This window comes from Cynara cardunculus (genome assembly GCF_001531365.2).
Source record: "Cynara cardunculus var. scolymus isolate 2C chromosome LG 14, CcrdV1, whole genome shotgun sequence".
Taxonomy (NCBI): domain Eukaryota; kingdom Viridiplantae; phylum Streptophyta; class Magnoliopsida; order Asterales; family Asteraceae; genus Cynara; species Cynara cardunculus.
Genome location: NC_037541.1, coordinates 14,298,020 through 14,316,329, shown reverse-complemented (window position 1 = coordinate 14,316,329; position 18,310 = coordinate 14,298,020). Strand labels below are relative to the sequence as shown.

General features: G+C 34.4%; 2 protein-coding genes across 2 annotated transcripts; one reads left to right on the top strand and one right to left on the bottom strand.

The window, feature by feature from the left end:
- The first annotated feature begins 6,048 nt into the window (after positions 1-6,048).
- On the top strand, positions 6,049-7,962 carry LOC112526742 (cytochrome P450 78A9-like). Its single transcript, XM_025137148.1, has 3 exons — positions 6,049-6,436; positions 6,509-6,886; positions 7,249-7,962. Exons 1-3 carry the CDS (start codon positions 6,146-6,148, stop codon positions 7,876-7,878), a joined length of 1,299 nt encoding a protein of 432 aa, XP_024992916.1. The 5' UTR covers positions 6,049-6,145; the 3' UTR covers positions 7,879-7,962.
- Positions 7,963-11,714: 3,752 nt separating this feature from the next.
- Positions 11,715-15,603, bottom strand: LOC112526593 (cytochrome b5-like). The gene is made up of 4 exons (XM_025136941.1): positions 15,555-15,603; positions 15,311-15,418; positions 12,341-12,407; positions 11,715-12,264 (listed from the first exon to the last, which is right to left on the bottom strand). The coding sequence occupies exons 2-4, from the start codon at positions 15,395-15,397 to the stop codon at positions 11,993-11,995; spliced, it is 426 nt and encodes a 141-aa protein (XP_024992709.1). The 5' UTR covers positions 15,398-15,418; positions 15,555-15,603; the 3' UTR covers positions 11,715-11,992.
- Between the last annotated feature and the right edge of the window lie 2,707 nt (positions 15,604-18,310).

The following is an 18,310-nucleotide window of genomic DNA, read 5'->3' as shown; positions in this document are numbered from 1 at the left end:
TTTTTTTATAGTTTTTCTTTGTCTTTTTTTAATTGTTTAAATATCTAAAAATATAAGACATTTATATTATTTATATTTTACATATTTTATCATAAAACCTGATTATATACTTTAAAACTAATTATATATAAAATAATCGAGTATCTCACGAGCTTTTCGAGTCGAGTATTGGGTAGCTTGACTCGACTCGTTAATATGTCGAGTCGAGCTCGAGTTCGAGTCGAGCCTATTCGAGTCGAGTATTGACCGAGCTTTGACCGAGTCGATCTCGAGTAGCTCGCGAGTTGTCTCGTATCGTTTACACCCCTAGTTATGATTTTTGAGAAAGGTCCATACATACCTCCTACAACAAGATAGACAGGTCATCTATTGGTCATTCCAACAATCAAGTCCGCTTGTCTGGCAAATTTAGTCTCATCCTCGTCAATTTTTTTAGTTCTAGGATCCCACAATCACAGGCCATGTACTAATTTTTTGGTTCCACACATCATAATTCATGCTATCAAATATTACCATGATTAATTATTAAATGAGTTCAAAATTTAAGATATAAAGAACATAATCCTCAAAAATGACTACTAGTATAACAAAATTTATAAGAGCTTAGAAAAAATAAATACAAAACTGTATTAGTGAAAATATAAGTCTATATCATACATAAATCATAGAGTTGCATGAGAATTTATGATAAGACTTTGTGATACAATTTAAAAACAAAAAAAATTCTAGCATAATACGAACAAGGAAAAACAAATGATAAAAAAAAGGTTTGTACATGATAAAAGGAATATTATAAGTAAAAATACATAGGATATTAGAACAAATTTCTGAGTGTTTATGTGTAAAGTTTTGACTATAAAATTTAATTAAAATTTTTATTCTACACTTTCCAGATGTGTAATATGGATAAAAACAACGAACCTTTGAAATTACTAATTATTTTAATTGTAACTAATAATCATAACTCATTTCAAGTTGAAACCAAACTCTAACCTTGCTCTCATAAGGTGTTTAGAACTGAAGGCATGACTCGAACATGAAAACGAATCATTGATGGTGTGAACCTTATGTCCTAGCAAGTGTTTCATCTCATCTCTTCCAAGTTCAATTCATGGTCAAATCTTTTTCACAACAAATTGTTCAACTTCATTAGACTTTTGAATGACTTTTATTCTAACTATTAGGGGGTGTTTGGTTCACATAATGGAATTTGATGAGATTGGAATCCATAAAAAATATTTGACTTTAAAGAAATTAGAATGGAATTTGACCACGCGTTTGGTTGGTAGGAATTGAAATAGAATCTCTCAATGAAATTGGAATAATCGCCTTTTTTGAACTATTCTACCCATCGTCCCACCCACACCCTACCACCACCATGTCACTACTGTTGTTGTCATAGCTATCACCCACGCCCCATCCCTACCCCAACCCTTACCCCCACCACTCATGTCCCACCACTGCTCCATAGGTGGGGGCAGGCAGGGTGGACGAGGTGGTGGGAGTAGGGCCAGAGTGCTGCAGTAGGTGGCACGATGGTAGCTTTAATGACTACAGTGGTAGGGTGATGGTTAGTGGTAGGTTCTAGTATGGTAAGGTGGGTGGGGGTGGGAGTGAGGCAAGACGATGGGGTGGGTAGGGGTAGGTGGTGGGGTGGTAGCTGTGACGATGATAGTGGTGGGATAGTGATCGGGTGGCTGGGGCCTGGCAGTGGGTGTGTATGACGACAACAGTAGTGGCATGGTGGGTTCAGGGTGAGTGGCAATTATGACAACAAGAATAATGGTGTGGTGGTGGGGGTTAGGTTAGGGGCGTGACAGTAACAGTAGTAACATGGTCGTAATGGGATGTGCAGTGAGTGATTGGGGGAGGGGGTGTGATGACAACAATGGTTGCGTGATGGTTAGTGGTGGGTAGGTGGGAGTGGCAACGACAATAGTGATATGGGGGGCTATGGGGGAGGGGGGCATGATGAACAATAGTAGCATGGTCGTGTGGTTAGTGATGGAATTCAATTCCCTCCATTATGCCAAAGAATGATGAATTCGTCAATTTGTGGAATTCAATGGAATTTGAAGGATTCCATCTATTTTCAAAAAATGAACCAAACAAAGGAATTGGAATTTGGTCAAAGAAATTCGTCATTCTAATTCCATCAAAATCCTTTAAATTCCGTGAACCAAACGGGCCCTTAGTTTTGAATAGCAATGGAAACTTGTTTGTAGTTTTCGCCTATTAAGGTATATCCGCTAAATATCTGGTGTTTTGTTTTTGTTTTTGTTTTTGTATTTGAATTTTTGTGTTTGTCATAACATAAAATTGTCATATTTATTTATACAAACATGATTTGATATGTGTTTGATTTTTTATTTATGACTCGGCAACAAAATACAATAATAAGAGAAGTTGTTATACACATATGCTTATTTCTTTTATTATGTGATAAAAAAGGCGTGTATTGCGAAATTGTTTGACGTGTATGCTTACTCAAATCAAAATCATTTTTAATACATAACAAAAGTAATTAGGTAATATAGGTTAATTTCGTACATGATCTACTTATGTTTACAAATTAAATCGAGAATACAATACATATGCATATATAATATATATAATTAGGGTGGTGGCTGAGATGCCACCGTATTGTCTCTCTCTCTCTCTCTCTGTTGTAATCTAAAAATATATTAGGTTCGTAAAAGGTTTAACAATATTATTTTAGAATGTGCAGTTGTTGTATATGAGAAAATTTCTAGGTCCATCTTCCATACATGATCGGATGTTTAGAGATGGTCCAAGATATTAGAAAATACAAGAATGATGAATTGAAGAAAAAGAAAAAGTTATATGGATTAGAAATAGAGTGGAAGGAATATGGAGAAATAAAGAAGGGTAGGCGTGTTGCTGGATAGAATGGACATAGTAATAGTATATATTAAAAGTAGGAAGGGTCTTGATCGTTAACCAAATACCTTATGACCAAATATTTTAATTAAAAAAAAAAAAAAAAAAAACTGAATAGTAATAGTAATGGTAATGGTAATGGTAATAGTGCCACTGCCACCTCGTTAGATATGGACATCAATTATATAAAAAGAAATCCCCAATCCCTTTGGAAATTACCACGCAATCCTTCTTCATTGGTGCGTCTCCTACACCGACGGCGCACCATAGCTACCAACCTTCCTTCTCTTTTCTTTTCTTTTCTTTCTCTAAAATCATTTTTATATATTACTTCTTTTACGTTTTCAAGAATCTATTAACTTAAAATCTCTATTTTTAAAAAATCTCTTAGGAATAATTTTGTCAACTCAAAGTATGCTAAATCAACTTTATATAATTAATGCATTCATAACATAATATATAGTAGTTGATGTTTCTTTTTGTTAAAATATCTTATTTATATTTATTTATTTCAAGTTATCTAAAAACAAAAATAAACAAAACACCCATCATTTACGCATGTACGTCTAGAACAACGAGAAATAAACAAAATCCCGTCATTTATGGATATATGTTGTCATCGGCCATGTCTCTAAATTAATCCCAATAACTTAATTAATTAATATTATATATGATATACAATTTTTGAAAATCAATCAATTGAGAGTCTCTTTAATCTTGCAATCTCTACTTATATGATAAACTATAAAAACGAATATATAATGAATCAACTCATCCAATAAAGCAAAGAATTCAATGTGTCATATTTTATAAACAATGTATCATTGAATTGGTAAAACTATTCATCAAATGAATGAAGCCAAACCATCATTAAATATTAAAGTAAGTGTATAAATGTTGACATGTTTTCATTTTTTTTAAGAATTAGATATGCACCCGTACCATACAACATCCTGTAGAATTTTCATTTAAACCAAAAATACAAAACTAATATAATTTCTCATCCCCTATATATATGTGTGTGTGTAAACATAGCATAAGTTACAAATGATGGTTTAACATGATTTTTCGATTTCTAGATCCATTTATAAAAGGCCAAATACATTAGTACGAGTGTCAAATTATATACATATTATAAACTTTTTGTTACTTTTAAAGTTTTACTACAACTTAATGTGAAGAAAATGCCTTACATCCCAAATATGTGCAACCTTTTTACATGAATTAGTTAGGTTGCTTGAATGATTGCCTTACTCAGTGGAGTTGGTGCACAACCTAGATACGCGACTCTAGTCGCATCTCACCTCGTTTATACCTTGCGGATCATCTGGATGAGAATATATGTGTGACTTATCATGTAGGTAAGCTCTAGATTGATCGTATATGTTTTCAGCCCATGCATATGTTTTGGCAACCGATACCTTTACTATCCCTTCTACTTCACAACGTTAACTCCATAGTGGATTTCCTTTGTTGGGTTTACATGAAAAAATCTCGATATTTCTCTTACTTTATTGCTTTACTTATATATTTTGACGATATGATTGATTGTGTTGCATCGTCCATAATATTTCTAATTAGAATCTCGATATAACACTTTAGTTCAATTGATTCTTACATTATTTATGAACTAACATGAACCGGTCATTCATTGAGCTTATTGTTATTTAGTTCTCTTGTTAGTTCTACAACACTTGAATATATTTTAGATTTATATATATATATATAAATATATATATATATATATATATATATATATATATATATAATATACTACTTAATTAGTATGTCGTACATGACCGTCCTAATTTTTTTAGAGGACTTGTTACACCTGTTATCACGTCCTACTGTTATAGTTCAATAACAAGGCACATTAAGGGATTCTTGGGACAACTCCTCTCATGATGGCGATAACTTTTCATTCGTTTTGAAGTGGCTTCAATGTCAATACAAGGAATGCTCTTTCTAACTTTTTTATTTGCCCCCATTCTGAAATGGATCTGCCATTTCACCAAAAGTGCTTCTTTGAGATGTGAGAGAAGAAGCTGAAGAACAAAACATATACCAAACAAACACAAAACACAATCCCAAGATTGCCACTGATGCGAACTTAAAAAAAAAAACCCATATGATCTTTTCGCTTGTCGACCAAATTGAGCTATAGGCAAACCTATCTTTTTTAAACCCATCGACTTAAAAAGTTAAAAGAACAGATGGAAAACTACTTTACATAATCAATTTCAATGAAGAGGAATAAAAACAAACAGATTGTGGGCATGAATGGATRGTGAAGTCAKAAGTGTTAATTGTAAGCGAAATGATGTAGAGATCAAGAAGAATAAACAAATTGTTGAAGTTAGTTACCAATTGAATCCTTAACAAAGTTGCATTGACATAAGCGATGCAAGTGATACCTATGTGTGTTCTTGGCCTGCTTGAATCTTGATTCAATTCCAAAACAAGTTGGATCACCAAATCGAAAAGGATCCCATAAAATAATAACTCTCCGATAAGAGTAGAAAAGGGAAGTAAAAAACCAGAAACAAAATCGGTAACTCAAAGCAAAACCAAAAACAAACTCGGTAACCCGAATCAAAACTAGGGACGAAATGAACAAAAGGATGACTTTGGATTCGGGTTCATGGAGAAGGAAAGGGCAAATGAGAGACATATTTGGAAGGGGCAGATGACGATGAATCAGGAAGGTCGAACTTCGAAGCCTTTTCATGGAGAAGGAAGGGCCGTGAAATTTGGGCCCCAAAGTTGTGGGGGCCCTGTTCTAAATAGCAGATTTAACAGGCTATGGGACGGGCTTGCAATGTCGTAGTGATAAACAATACAATATATTTAATTAATAAGAAAATGTTAAATTAGTATTTGGTTAAAAAGTTTAATTAGATTAGATTAAATAGTACGTAGTTAGTTTGGTAGCCTGCCGTCAAGTCAAGGTTTAAGCAATAATTGGATTGACCCTTGACCAAAAACGAAACACCCATGACCCTGTCGGCGGGTTACTTCCCCTATAAATACCAACCATCTTTCTCCCTCCCTGCAACATCAACATACACACCACACCATGACCTCCCACATCGACACTACTCTCTCGCTCTTCTTCGCACTTGCCACTTCTAACTTCACTTCCATCAATATCTTATTCTTCTTCTCTCTCGTCTTCATCATCAAATGCTTCTTCCACTGCAAATCCACCATCCCTGGCCCTACACCCTTACCCATCATTGGCAGCATGCATCTCATGTCCGGCCTCGCTCACCGGAAAATCGCCGCAGCCGCACAATCTTGCCGGGCTAACCGTCTGATGGCGTTTAGCTTGGGTGAAACGCGTGTGATTGTCACCTGCAGCCCCGACGTGGCTAAGGATATTCTTAACAGCTCCGCCTTTGCCGACCGTCCTGTGAAGGAGTCAGCATACCGCTTGATGTTCAACCGAGCCATCGGGTTTGCGCCTTATGGGGTTTACTGGCGGACGTTAAGAAGAATCGCCGCCACGCATCTCTTCTGTCCCAAGCAAATCAAGGTGTCGGAAGGGCAGAGGATGGTGGTTTCTAATCAGATGGTGGAGATGCTCACGTTTCTTCTTCATCAACAGACTTCCATATGTGTTCGTGATGTGCTGAAGCGAGCCTCTCTCAGCAACATGATGTGGTCTGTGTTTGGAAGGAGGTACCGGCTGGATTCTAACGACTTGGAGTCGGTGGAGCTGAGGAAACTGGTGGATGAAGGGTATGAGCTTTTGGGTATACTCAACTGGACGGACCACCTTCCATGGCTGGCTGATTTCGACCCACAAGGGATTCGATCCAGGTGTTCCAAACTGGTTCCAAAAGTAAACCAGTTTGTGAAAAAGATAATCGATCAACACCGAGCTCATCCATCACCCCAACTCAACGCTGACTTCACTGACGTCTTGCTATCGCTTGAAGGTTCCGACAAGCTATTAGAAGCGGACATGATCGCGGTTCTTTGGGTAATCGCCTTTTGCTTAGTAAAGAAGAAAACCAAAAATGATATTACATGAAAAAAGATATGGAATCATATTCTCTTTGGTGTATATATCCCACAGACAAAAATACAAAGAAAGCCTTTTTAAAAACAATTAGGCTCTGGTTGTGATGGCAGTCTTTGACTTGTTCCGTTGTTTTCCTAGGCTATATTTAGAAAGTCGAAATACTATTTCAACACTCCATAAAAGGCCTAGTTTCCGGTTGAATAATAAATAAAAGAATATACTGTACGTTTATGTGATTTTGCTTCTCCTTCTGGTTAAAGGTTATAAAACGATATATGGTCATCTGATGGATATATTAATTTTGAATGATTGATCGACAGGAAATGATATTCAGAGGAACAGACACGGTAGCAGTGCTGATTGAATGGATCTTAGCAAGGTTGGTGCTTCATGTGGATGTGCAATCAAAGGTACACGAGGAGCTCGACAGGGTGGTGGGAAGGTCTAGTCAAGTGATGGAATCTGACATCAACAACTTGGAATATCTAGGTGCGGTGGTGAAAGAAGTTCTTAGGCTACACCCACCTGGCCCGCTGCTCTCGTGGGCTCGTCTAGCCATCACAGACACCACCATCGACGGCCATGATGTAGGCGCAGGGACGATGGCAATGGTGAACATGTGGGCCATCTCGCGGGACCCAGAAATCTGGAAGGACCCTCTGGAGTTTCAACCAGAAAGATTCCTGGATGGATCATTAAAAGATATGTCGGTGATGGGATCCGACTTGAGGTTGGCTCCGTTCGGGTCAGGCAGGCGAAGTTGCCCAGGGAAGAATCTTGGGATGACGACAGTGAGCTTTTGGGTGGCATCTCTGTTGCAAGAGTTTGAGTTTGGAACTTGTGAGGGGGTTGACTTATCGGAGGAATTGAAACTATCTTGTGAAATGGCGAACCCACTAAAAGTGACTTTGCGACCAAGGCGTAGACCTCATTGTGTTTGCGAGGCATGAAAATTACACCATCCAGCATATAAATAAATTTGTAAAGAAGAAGAATTGTTAGTGTGGGTTTCTAATTTTTTTTTTTTTTTGTTATATAAGATGGAGTTTGTGTTTGTAAGTTGAATTATATATATTTTGTCGATGTATATATATATATATAAGTTGGATTAAGCAATTTGTATAGATGCGTGTTTTAATTAAAATGAAAAATGTAATTAAAAGACTTGGTAATTAATTTGTGTAGATAACATGGTCATATATATGATTCAACTTATATATGTATATAAATGAAATGATGATGAGATGTATATATAACATAATTAATCCTTTGTATTGAGTTCCAGCCTCTTTGGGATTAATAATAAATTAAGATTATATAATATAAGTTTTTCACCCTAATAATTTCTCAATTCCAATGTGATATGTGCTATTTAATTTATTAGTATAAGCAATTCATCATTTCCAACACTCATCTCATCTTATTCTGATTAATATTTTAAATTTTTTCACTTAACGATACATTTCTATTTCTATTTCTAACGTCATTCCGACCAACTTGTTCAACATTTCCTTAAAAAAATTATCATAACCAAGAAAAAAACAACAATAAACTGCTCTCTATTTATTTATTTATTCGTCCAATTAAAAAAAAATTATGTCTCTTTGCTTCCATCTCTTTCTCATCTTTCTATTTCCTATCATTTTCATTGTCTATATATATATATATATATATAATTGATATAAAAAAATATATCTCTACTTATTTGTCCAACTTCCAATGTTGTGACCAAAAGGAGCATGGACTGCTACCATACAAAAACGACAATTTCTTCCCCAACCCAAGGTTGGGATGTTTGAGTACTACCATCGTATAATGGGTTAACATATTTTTAAAAGTTTCATTTTATACTTAAAATATGATATTTAAACAATTAGATATATAACATGAATACTGACGTAACGAATGATGTGACACATACATTACAATAATATTTGATGATGTGGAATTTAGTTTTAAAATAACTTTATATATGTATATATATTATAGAATGTTGATGATTTTTTATTCATTTATATATATATAATTTGAAAATATTTGTACAAACACTTGAAACGTGTGTGGGTTAAAACCCCTCACCCATCTTCTTCAATTAATTTGTTGAAAAATAAAATCATAAAAACAAAAAAGCGATGATTTTCAATTTCATTCTTGTAAACCCTAATCCTAATGGTTTTGTATTATAAAATTATCATTCTTCTAACACATACCATTAATTGGTTTGTGTACCCGTCTTTATATTTTTGTAAACTCATACTTCCCTTTTCATATATTCTCTTCTCTTCTCTTTGTTTTCATAAAATTAATCACTCATCTTCAATTAATTTGTAATTTGTTCAAGTGTTTCGTGCACAATAATATATAAACATAAACCAAACCATATAAACTATAATAAGAAGATACTTGCAACTAATTTTATATAATAATTTGCACTTCATCAAATATGTTATGTACAAGATAGTTTCTTTTTGGGGTTTTTACTCTATTTCTTCACTTCAATGTTTGATATTTAATTCACTACTTGTAATTCATCTTTGTTGCAATGTCAAATACCTCATAATGTGCATATGCATCACAAACACACATACACATACATATACATACATACATACCAATAACCGATTCACATATGTATTAATTAAATGATTCATATATGAACTAATTAAATGATTTACATATGAACCCTTGTGATTCCTAATTAACCGATTCACATTTTTACATGTGTGATTCATATATAAACATATAGTTCATATGTGTATCACTTGAATTTATATATGAACCCGTTTACAACCTATTTATAAAAGTTATGAAACTAACATTCTATCTTCCCATATCCATGCGAGGAATGATCCAATGCTTAACGGTCAGAGCCACAAATATTGACCAGATGAAAGACTATGATCGCTTCTTTATTTCTCAAACATTAACCACTTCTCAAATGAATCTCCCCCCCCCACACACACACACACACATATATATATATATATATATATATATATAATGGAACAATAAGTCGAGTTCCAGTGAGAATGAGAAGGGTAAAAATGAATCTTCACCTTTGAATGAATCATAATTGAAAAGAGTCACTAGATCAACACTAATGAGATACACTAAATCAATTTCATTCTAAAACACAATTCAAGAGTTGTTTTGGATTAAAAGTGATCAAAAATCCAAATCGATTCTTACACATCTTATCTTAACTTCTATTTTCACACGATTCTTCGTCTTGAAACAATAACCTTTTACAATAAATATACCAACATTATTTATTATAAGATGTACTTTTTATGTCAAAATAAACTTTGGAAAAAGAAAGCAGAGAATGGGTAGGGTTGGTTAAACCATCTCCAACAATCTGACAAAACTTTAATTTTGTCGGTGATTCTTTTTCAACTAACCGTCAAAAACTGGTAATTTTTGTCAGGTCTTTAAATTGGACGGTAATAATGTTGTGTAGATCTTCAACCGACAAAATCCCAGGCGCACAGATCTGGTGATCATTTACAGTATGGTTGTAGTTGAGATGTTAATAAGCTTATTATTTTTAGTGTTTTTGGTATGTTTTTTTTGCGTCAAGGTTGAAGATGCACTTAAAAGAGCTTAAGACCTTGAATTTGCAAAAGACCAATATAATTCTCAAACCAACTTCCATACTCATTTACTGTTTTTTTTGCATCTCAATTACGGCCGAGCTCATAAATTTAAGCTCTCAAGTATTTTCGATGAGTCCAAACCATATCAGCAAGACTTGGACCGTTTCTTTTCTTTTCTTTTTAATAAATATTGAAACTTCCCTTCTAGATAGTAATCTAATATGGTGATTCCACATGTTATCACAGTGTTTAAGCTTGAGTACAACAGCCACTTGCTAATTTTTGAACAGTACTAAAGCAAACAGCCTCTCTTTTTCCTTTTGAAAAAGGTAAATGCGAGGGGCCTACCGAACAATACGACTCGCATAACACGTTTCCGGACCAGCCACCTATCATCTTATGGACTGATAAGTTTTCGAATGAGTCAAATGCAATGTTATAAAGAAGAAAACACCATGATTGACAGATAAAGACTTGACATCCCAGTAATATATATATATATATATATATATATATATATATATTTAAAGTTAGCATCCATCCTTACTTAAGCTCCAACCCAATAATGTTTAAGCATCAAGACAAATATCAGATAAGAATGGAGAAACATAAAATCGCACATGTCCCTTTTCCTATTGACAAACATCCCTACCAGGTCAACTCAAATATAATCCAACAAATCCCCGAGATCCCGCCATCTACAATACTCCATTCGACCCACGCACGTTCATAACTAAATACGTGTTTCAATTCTTCAGATGTGATGTTGCGATCTCAATTCACCACCATTCATATCTAGTAGGTATACTACGTACGTGCTTTCTGGACCCACGTATGCCTTTAACCCTCCTGTCAACTCAACTACTTGTGTAAGCGTTTTCAAATGTATTTGATACCCATAAAAATATAAGGTTACTTAGCTACATGACCTCCTCACAAGTGTTCTTTCAATCCATATCAAATCATTCTGCCCAAGTTTCTTCTCTCATGAATTTTAAAAAGAAAAACATGACAGAAGGTCACACGAGGATACATACCTGGCCAGCAAAGTAACCTCCCAAAGGGTGGTCTAGTCTCAGCTTAATCTGAAATTGAGGGCATTAGACAACACACCTGTATTCATAAGATCCAAGAGAAAGAAACAATAATGCAGCAAACAGAGAATCACACATCTCCATAAAGACATTAAATTTGATCTTGTTTCCGGTACCAAGCCTAAACAACACAATAAAGACATTAAATTTGATCTTGTTTCCGGTACCAAGCCTAAACAACACAATAAAGACATTACATTTGATCTTGTTTCCCGTACCAAGCCTAAACAACACAAACCTTGTTGATAGGTACATTACTAATCAGCAAATAGTAAATAAGATAATTAATACAAAATTCAACACTACAAGCACACAACAACAGGACAGAATGTTCATCCATAAGTTTTATAGGAAATGACATAAATCACATGCATTCATTGATAGCTGATAATCGCATCTTTCTTGGCAAAGTAGTAGAGAGCATATGCTAACACCAAGATTAGTATGGGTAAAAGAAATGTCAATATGTTGCTAGATGAACTTCCAGATTCTTGGTTGTATGCAGAAGCTGTGTTAGAAGGCATCTTGCGCTTGTTTTTCTGAAGCATAGATTTGCTATCGATTTCACCAATATAGTAATCTTTCATCAAGTCTTTGGCATCTTGACTGTGGCCCACATCTTCGAAATCTTCTGTTGCATCTTTCTCTATAATATTATAATTTCAGTGTTAAAAGGGACTCAGATGCAGGCATGCAAATCATCAAGTTAAGCAGAATCTAACCGGTTGCTAATATCAGGACGTCATCGCCTCCAGGGTGATCATCCAGAAATGCGGTTACATCATACACCTAATACAAGATATATCAGGCATACAATATGTGAACAATCAAGAAACACCAACCAGGCCTGTTATGAGAAGGCAAGTTAAAGAGTTCATTTCTCAAGACATAATCGTTAATTAACAAAAGTTTGTTATAAAGAATTGTGGAGATAGGGTTACTTCAGACTTCAAATCTAAGTCCCTTCATGTTTGATGTGATTTTGGATGAGATTTCATGTGGGATTCAGACAAGTGTCGCATGGAGTATATTATTTACCTATGACATTGCACTGGTAGCAAAGACGAAGGGAGAGGTGAATGTTAAGCTAGAACAGTGGAGGGTGGCTTTGAGAACACAAGGCTTGGGCATTAGTTGGTATAATACCGAGTACCTTTGGTACAATTTCAATAGAGGGAGTAGAAGTCAACATTGGGGAGTAAACGGTATCCTAAAAGAACAGTTTCAAGTACCTAGGGTCCATGATTCAAAAGGAGGGTATTCACAATGATCACCAAGCAAATAATAACCAAGAACACATATAACAACAATCCAACGGAAAACCCGAAAGCAATTAAATGGCACAAAATTTCCCATGGTTCCACTATCGGTGTGATAGTGTGCTTCCATAGGAAAGGATAGATCACTTTATATTGCACAAATCAATGGAGGTACAAAGGTTGCTTACATGAACACTAAGAAAGCTTCAAATATGTCATCTAGATTTGCCAAAAAAAGGGAAGAATAGGATTACTAATCAAATGTTCCCTATTAGGCACTTACCTATTGGCCAAATGCACGTAAGCGACTTGCCGGTGGCATGCAAATCGTACGTAAGTCTCTCAGTTATTCCATTTTAAAACTTTTGAGACCCGCATGACTTGGCATGCGACTTCCCAAGTCACTAAAAACGTAATTTGTCCAATCTGCACGACACTTAACATGACACCATGGCCGCTTATGCAAGTCACCACTTCTTCAATGGGCAACATCAGGTGGCCTACAAATCACAAACTACATACCATAGCTGTTTCCTTATGATGGCGATTTCCATGTTGCCTTGCAAGTCATGTAAACCAAGAAGAGGTGTGTGTCACAAATTCAACAACAATCATTTGTTGACATTGGAATTTGAGAATATAATTTTTCTTGTTTGCATAAAAATGACCACTTCATCACTAAAATGAATTCCAATTGTTGAGGGAGGAATAGAGAATGACTTGGGTATTACTAAAATTTCAGGCCAGGTAAAATGGGGTATTAATCAAGTTTTCACCACCCTGCCTATATGAATGCAGAGTATTCATATAGGTGGAACCATCATCTGAACTAGGAATCCCTTGTTTAAAGAAACCATAATGTAGGTTTCAAAACAGCGTGTTCGTAAAGTAGAAAATATCAGTAATAAGAAAGATGAATGACCCACTATTTCCTAACACCAACTCACGAAAAAAGAGTCGTCGAAAAATTATGACCCAACAGAGGGATGTTATCATATTTACAAAGAATAAAGATTAATATATTTATTATCATCGTTATTTTAATCATTGTTAAGTCACACATCATATATAAAACCATTGAAGATTTATAGCTTCAACACTAACATGATTTGCTTGATTCCACAAAGGTGAACAAAAGGCTCAAGTGTTTTATAGGTACCAGATGAATAAAAGAACCAACACACTTCAACTGAAAAAAATTAACCAACATGATAAACAACCATTCAACTATACAGAAACAATAAAAGAAGAATCATAAGCATAACCTTATTCTGCCACTCCCACTATGTTCTATGTTTATAGACCATCTCCTGTTCAAAATACTCCAATTGTCCTTCGTTACTAATTTGTCTACTTTATCCAAGAGTTGACACATGTTGTTCAAATAATTAGCATAGAATCAACTTAAGATGCATCTTAAAGCTATACAGATCCATCATCTCAACTGACTCACAACTTTGTTATATCTTGAATAGTTTTGATTGCATAGCCTCGTAATTCAAAATCATGCCATTTATTTTTTGGGAGATGTGGTGCTTCTCCTCTAACGTATAAAAGGAATTAGGCATGCAGAAAGCACTAGATTCATTACAGATTTGTACCAATTTGCAATAAAGATACATCAATAGAGCCAGAACAACAGTAGATGGCAACTAGAACAAAAAGGGAAACAGAAACTAAAAACATTAAAGCATCATGGAGTTGACCTATCTCACAGTAAAGCCCATCTCTTTCCATGAATATTGCACGGATATGGAGCCTCATTTGGACTTCAAAAACTGTTTTGAATCCAATAATAAGTTTGGATGCCCTATGTGTGCGAATGCTGGACAGTGTGGAGAAGTGTAGTTCTCTATTTTTCATCAGTATCAATCATTTAGACTCCTCAAAAAGTGTTGTTAACCGTGATTCTAGGACTCAACAACACAAAAACAAAAAAAGAGCAAAGAAGAAAGAAAAAAGCTACTACCACCAACTTTGGATTTGGAAGTGTAACATTCCCAGGGGTTATTATCCAGGGCTAAGGTTTTAAAATGCGTATAATAGACATTTGATCTTTCAATCAAGTGTCAAGGGTCGAGAATCTTGATAATCCGCCATTGTGTGCCCATATCCTTTGTAATGGTAACATTGAACTCTAGTCATGTTGCTTGTGCCCAGAAATCCAAGCACCCTTTGGTTACAAAACCTTTTGCCTGCTGCTTTGCTTAGGTTACATTCCAAAACATAAATGAATGACAACTAACGGAAACTTAAACACTAATCATCAATGCAAACAATATATAGACTGACAGACTAATTAAACCAACTCCACTACTTTGAATCAATCCTTAACAAATCTAAGCAAGGTAGTAAGCTGTTACAAATATGAATGATTTCACAGAATTCGGACCAAAATCAGCAAAAGGAAGTTGTAGTAAAAAGAGATTTGACCTTTCCAGAAATAATAAGCCAGCAATCAGTTTTCAAATTGTGCTTTGAAACCTCTTGGAAAGAAAGAATTTTGGCGTCCGATGTCATTTCTTGATCTTCTGCTACCAACTAGAAACAAAGGGGAAACTTCAAATTAAAAGAAAAAGGAAGCCAGGAAGTCGATCGTTAAATCCGAATCCGATTTACATAGAAGAAAAAATGGGATTAAACGTCACAATCGAGGTAGCCAACGGACACTGCGTACCAGTGGTCAACCAATTCCTCTTATAATCAATGAGATTGCTTTATGTGCCAACATCTTTGAATTTTATATATATATTTAGGATACAACCTCATTTATTTTGCTGTCAATCAAAAAAAAAAAAAAGTTGTTTCTAAAATATTAAGGGTGTGCATAACGTTGTTATTTTTTAATAAACAAAAAACTATTAAGGAAATGCAATTTGTTAAATACTAAAACAAAAAATGAAATTCAACTTCTTTGCTTTTGAATTTTTTACAACATATCACATTTGTTTTTTTAATAAACAAAACTCGGTTTTCTTTAGATTTGGCGTTCAATGTCCAATTGACTATTGAAACATGTTTTTGAAAGCAAATGTATCAAACTCGATACTTTGTCATGACGTAAGGGCTCTTCGGTCATTTGGGCTTCATGATTGTGTTCTTATATATTCTTGAATTTTCTGTTTTTTATTTTAATTTGTTTACATATTTTTGGTTATATCAAATCCCTTCATGTGATTTGTAGAAAAAGGCTACAAGTTGTTGACTTAAAGGCAAAATAGGACAATATATGGTGGCTTCATTTTGACTTCAACATTGCTTAAAATATTTTAATTTGTAGCCCATATGATCACAACTAATTAAAGTGTATATATATATATATATATATATATATATATGTGTGTGTGTGTTTTTGAGTGAGTGAGAGAGAGAGAGAGAAAATTAAAATTATATATTGAATCAAATTAATTTTTATTTTCCATAAAGCAAAAAAGCACGGAAAAAAGTTAAAATATTTTCTCAAAAAAGATAAAAAAAAGTACATGGAAAAGTTGAGATATTTTTTCTATGACCAAGTCTACATATGTTTCATGTTTCAAGGATTTGTGTACGTTGCTCGAAAGTGATTTAAAGAATTAGTTAAGATGGCGTTTCGTCTGCTGGATCGGAAGAAATTGGAATGGTCAATTTCATTAACCAAATCATATTCATGCATCTGGTTCATTTGATGAATTTTAGTATGAAATCATAATTCTGCATCTGATGAAATTTGAGCTCCTTAAGTTTTTATAAGAAATTCAAATTCTATTTTGTTCAATCTTTTGAGAAAAATATTATACCCTTGTATTTAATTTAATCTACTCCATCCCACCATGGCGATCGTCACCACCGCCATCGCAGCTATCACTATCACCATCACTGCCACCACTGTCATCGCACAACCACTACCATTATCACCACCCTCAGACCAACACTGAAAATATGTCATCATTGAAGATTAAGTCATGAGGAGACTTAAGTTGAATCTTTGTAAAGTTGAAGGTTCAACTTATCGATTTGTCACTAAAGATGTCTTCTCTAAAATGATCTTCAAGGACAACCAACCAAGTATGGCAAGGCGCTTAGGAGCTAAAGAGCTTGTATAGATTTAGAGTCTGAAGCTGAAGACCAAGTCTAAAATTTAGTAGTTGAATAAATTTTACCTTATTTACTTCAAAGTACCCAAAATAGGATTGTCACACTGTAAAGTTACTACAAGGTCAACCCGAAAATAAACTAAAGCAAGCACGCCTATAAAGAAACATTTGATACATTATGGGCGCCCATACCATATCATCGAGATTGTGGACAAACCATCTTGCGTTGCATGATTGCCTTCCTCTATCACTTGAATTATAAATATATGTAAAGACTTTCAAGGAGAAAAGATAATGAACAAATGCTTTCACTAGAAAACATCTATCGAGTTCAAGCTTAGTGCGAACTCAAGTATTCATTCCTCCAAGATAAACTGAGTTCACTACATACTTAGAGTCTTATGTTTTGAGTGACTGAGAGATATCTTGTAATTTGTAATTGTACGAAGGTGTCTTGTTTAGACTTATTTAAGTCGCTAATTGCTTTATAATATGTGTTTTACACAAGCATTGATTATTTGTAAAAAGTTTATCAATAATAAATTCATCTTGAACTTTGAAAAAGATTTGTATTCAACTTACCCTTCTATAAATATTTGTGATATTATCAAACCTACAGAATCCAACACAACTGCTTGTACTTAATATCTTAAACACTTGCACGATAAAAAAAATGACCAAAATGCCCCCACGTGGCTATCTCATTAGGGGCACCTAACAGATGCTACTAATCGCCGTTAGGGTCAGTGATGAAACCCATAACTAAATGCCAAGTAATGAGTGTCAGGTGTAATTTTGAAAGTCGAATGACAAAAACTAGATTTCCTTAAATCACATGGACTAATTGTGTAATTTACTCTACTTTTTGAGTAAACTACATTTTTGGTCCCTCTGTTATGTTGGAATCATTTGATATCATCCCTACTATATTACATTTTCAGTTATTATGATTTTGGTTTTTTTGGACCTTAGTCCATACTTTAGATGTCAATAACTTTTGTCTATTAAGTAAAGACTCATTTACGCATAGTAACACCTTCGTGAGTCACAACTTTTCACTTATATCTCAGATCAAGATGCTTTTTTAAAAGTTGTTTGTACTTTTTAGCTCTCATTTATTGGGCTTTGACACCCTATACTTAGATTTAAAAAGAATTTCTGGCAAAAATTCGATATGACCCGTACGAAAAGTCGTGTTTTGCCATTTTTTTACCTGTAAACATTTGCAAAAACAATGATTGCAAAACAACTGACTATACAAAAGCTATGATTACTAACTAGTCTTTATAAAGACCCAAAAGCTATGATTACTAACTAGTCTTTATAAAGACGACTATTTACAAGGTATAAAACTTTC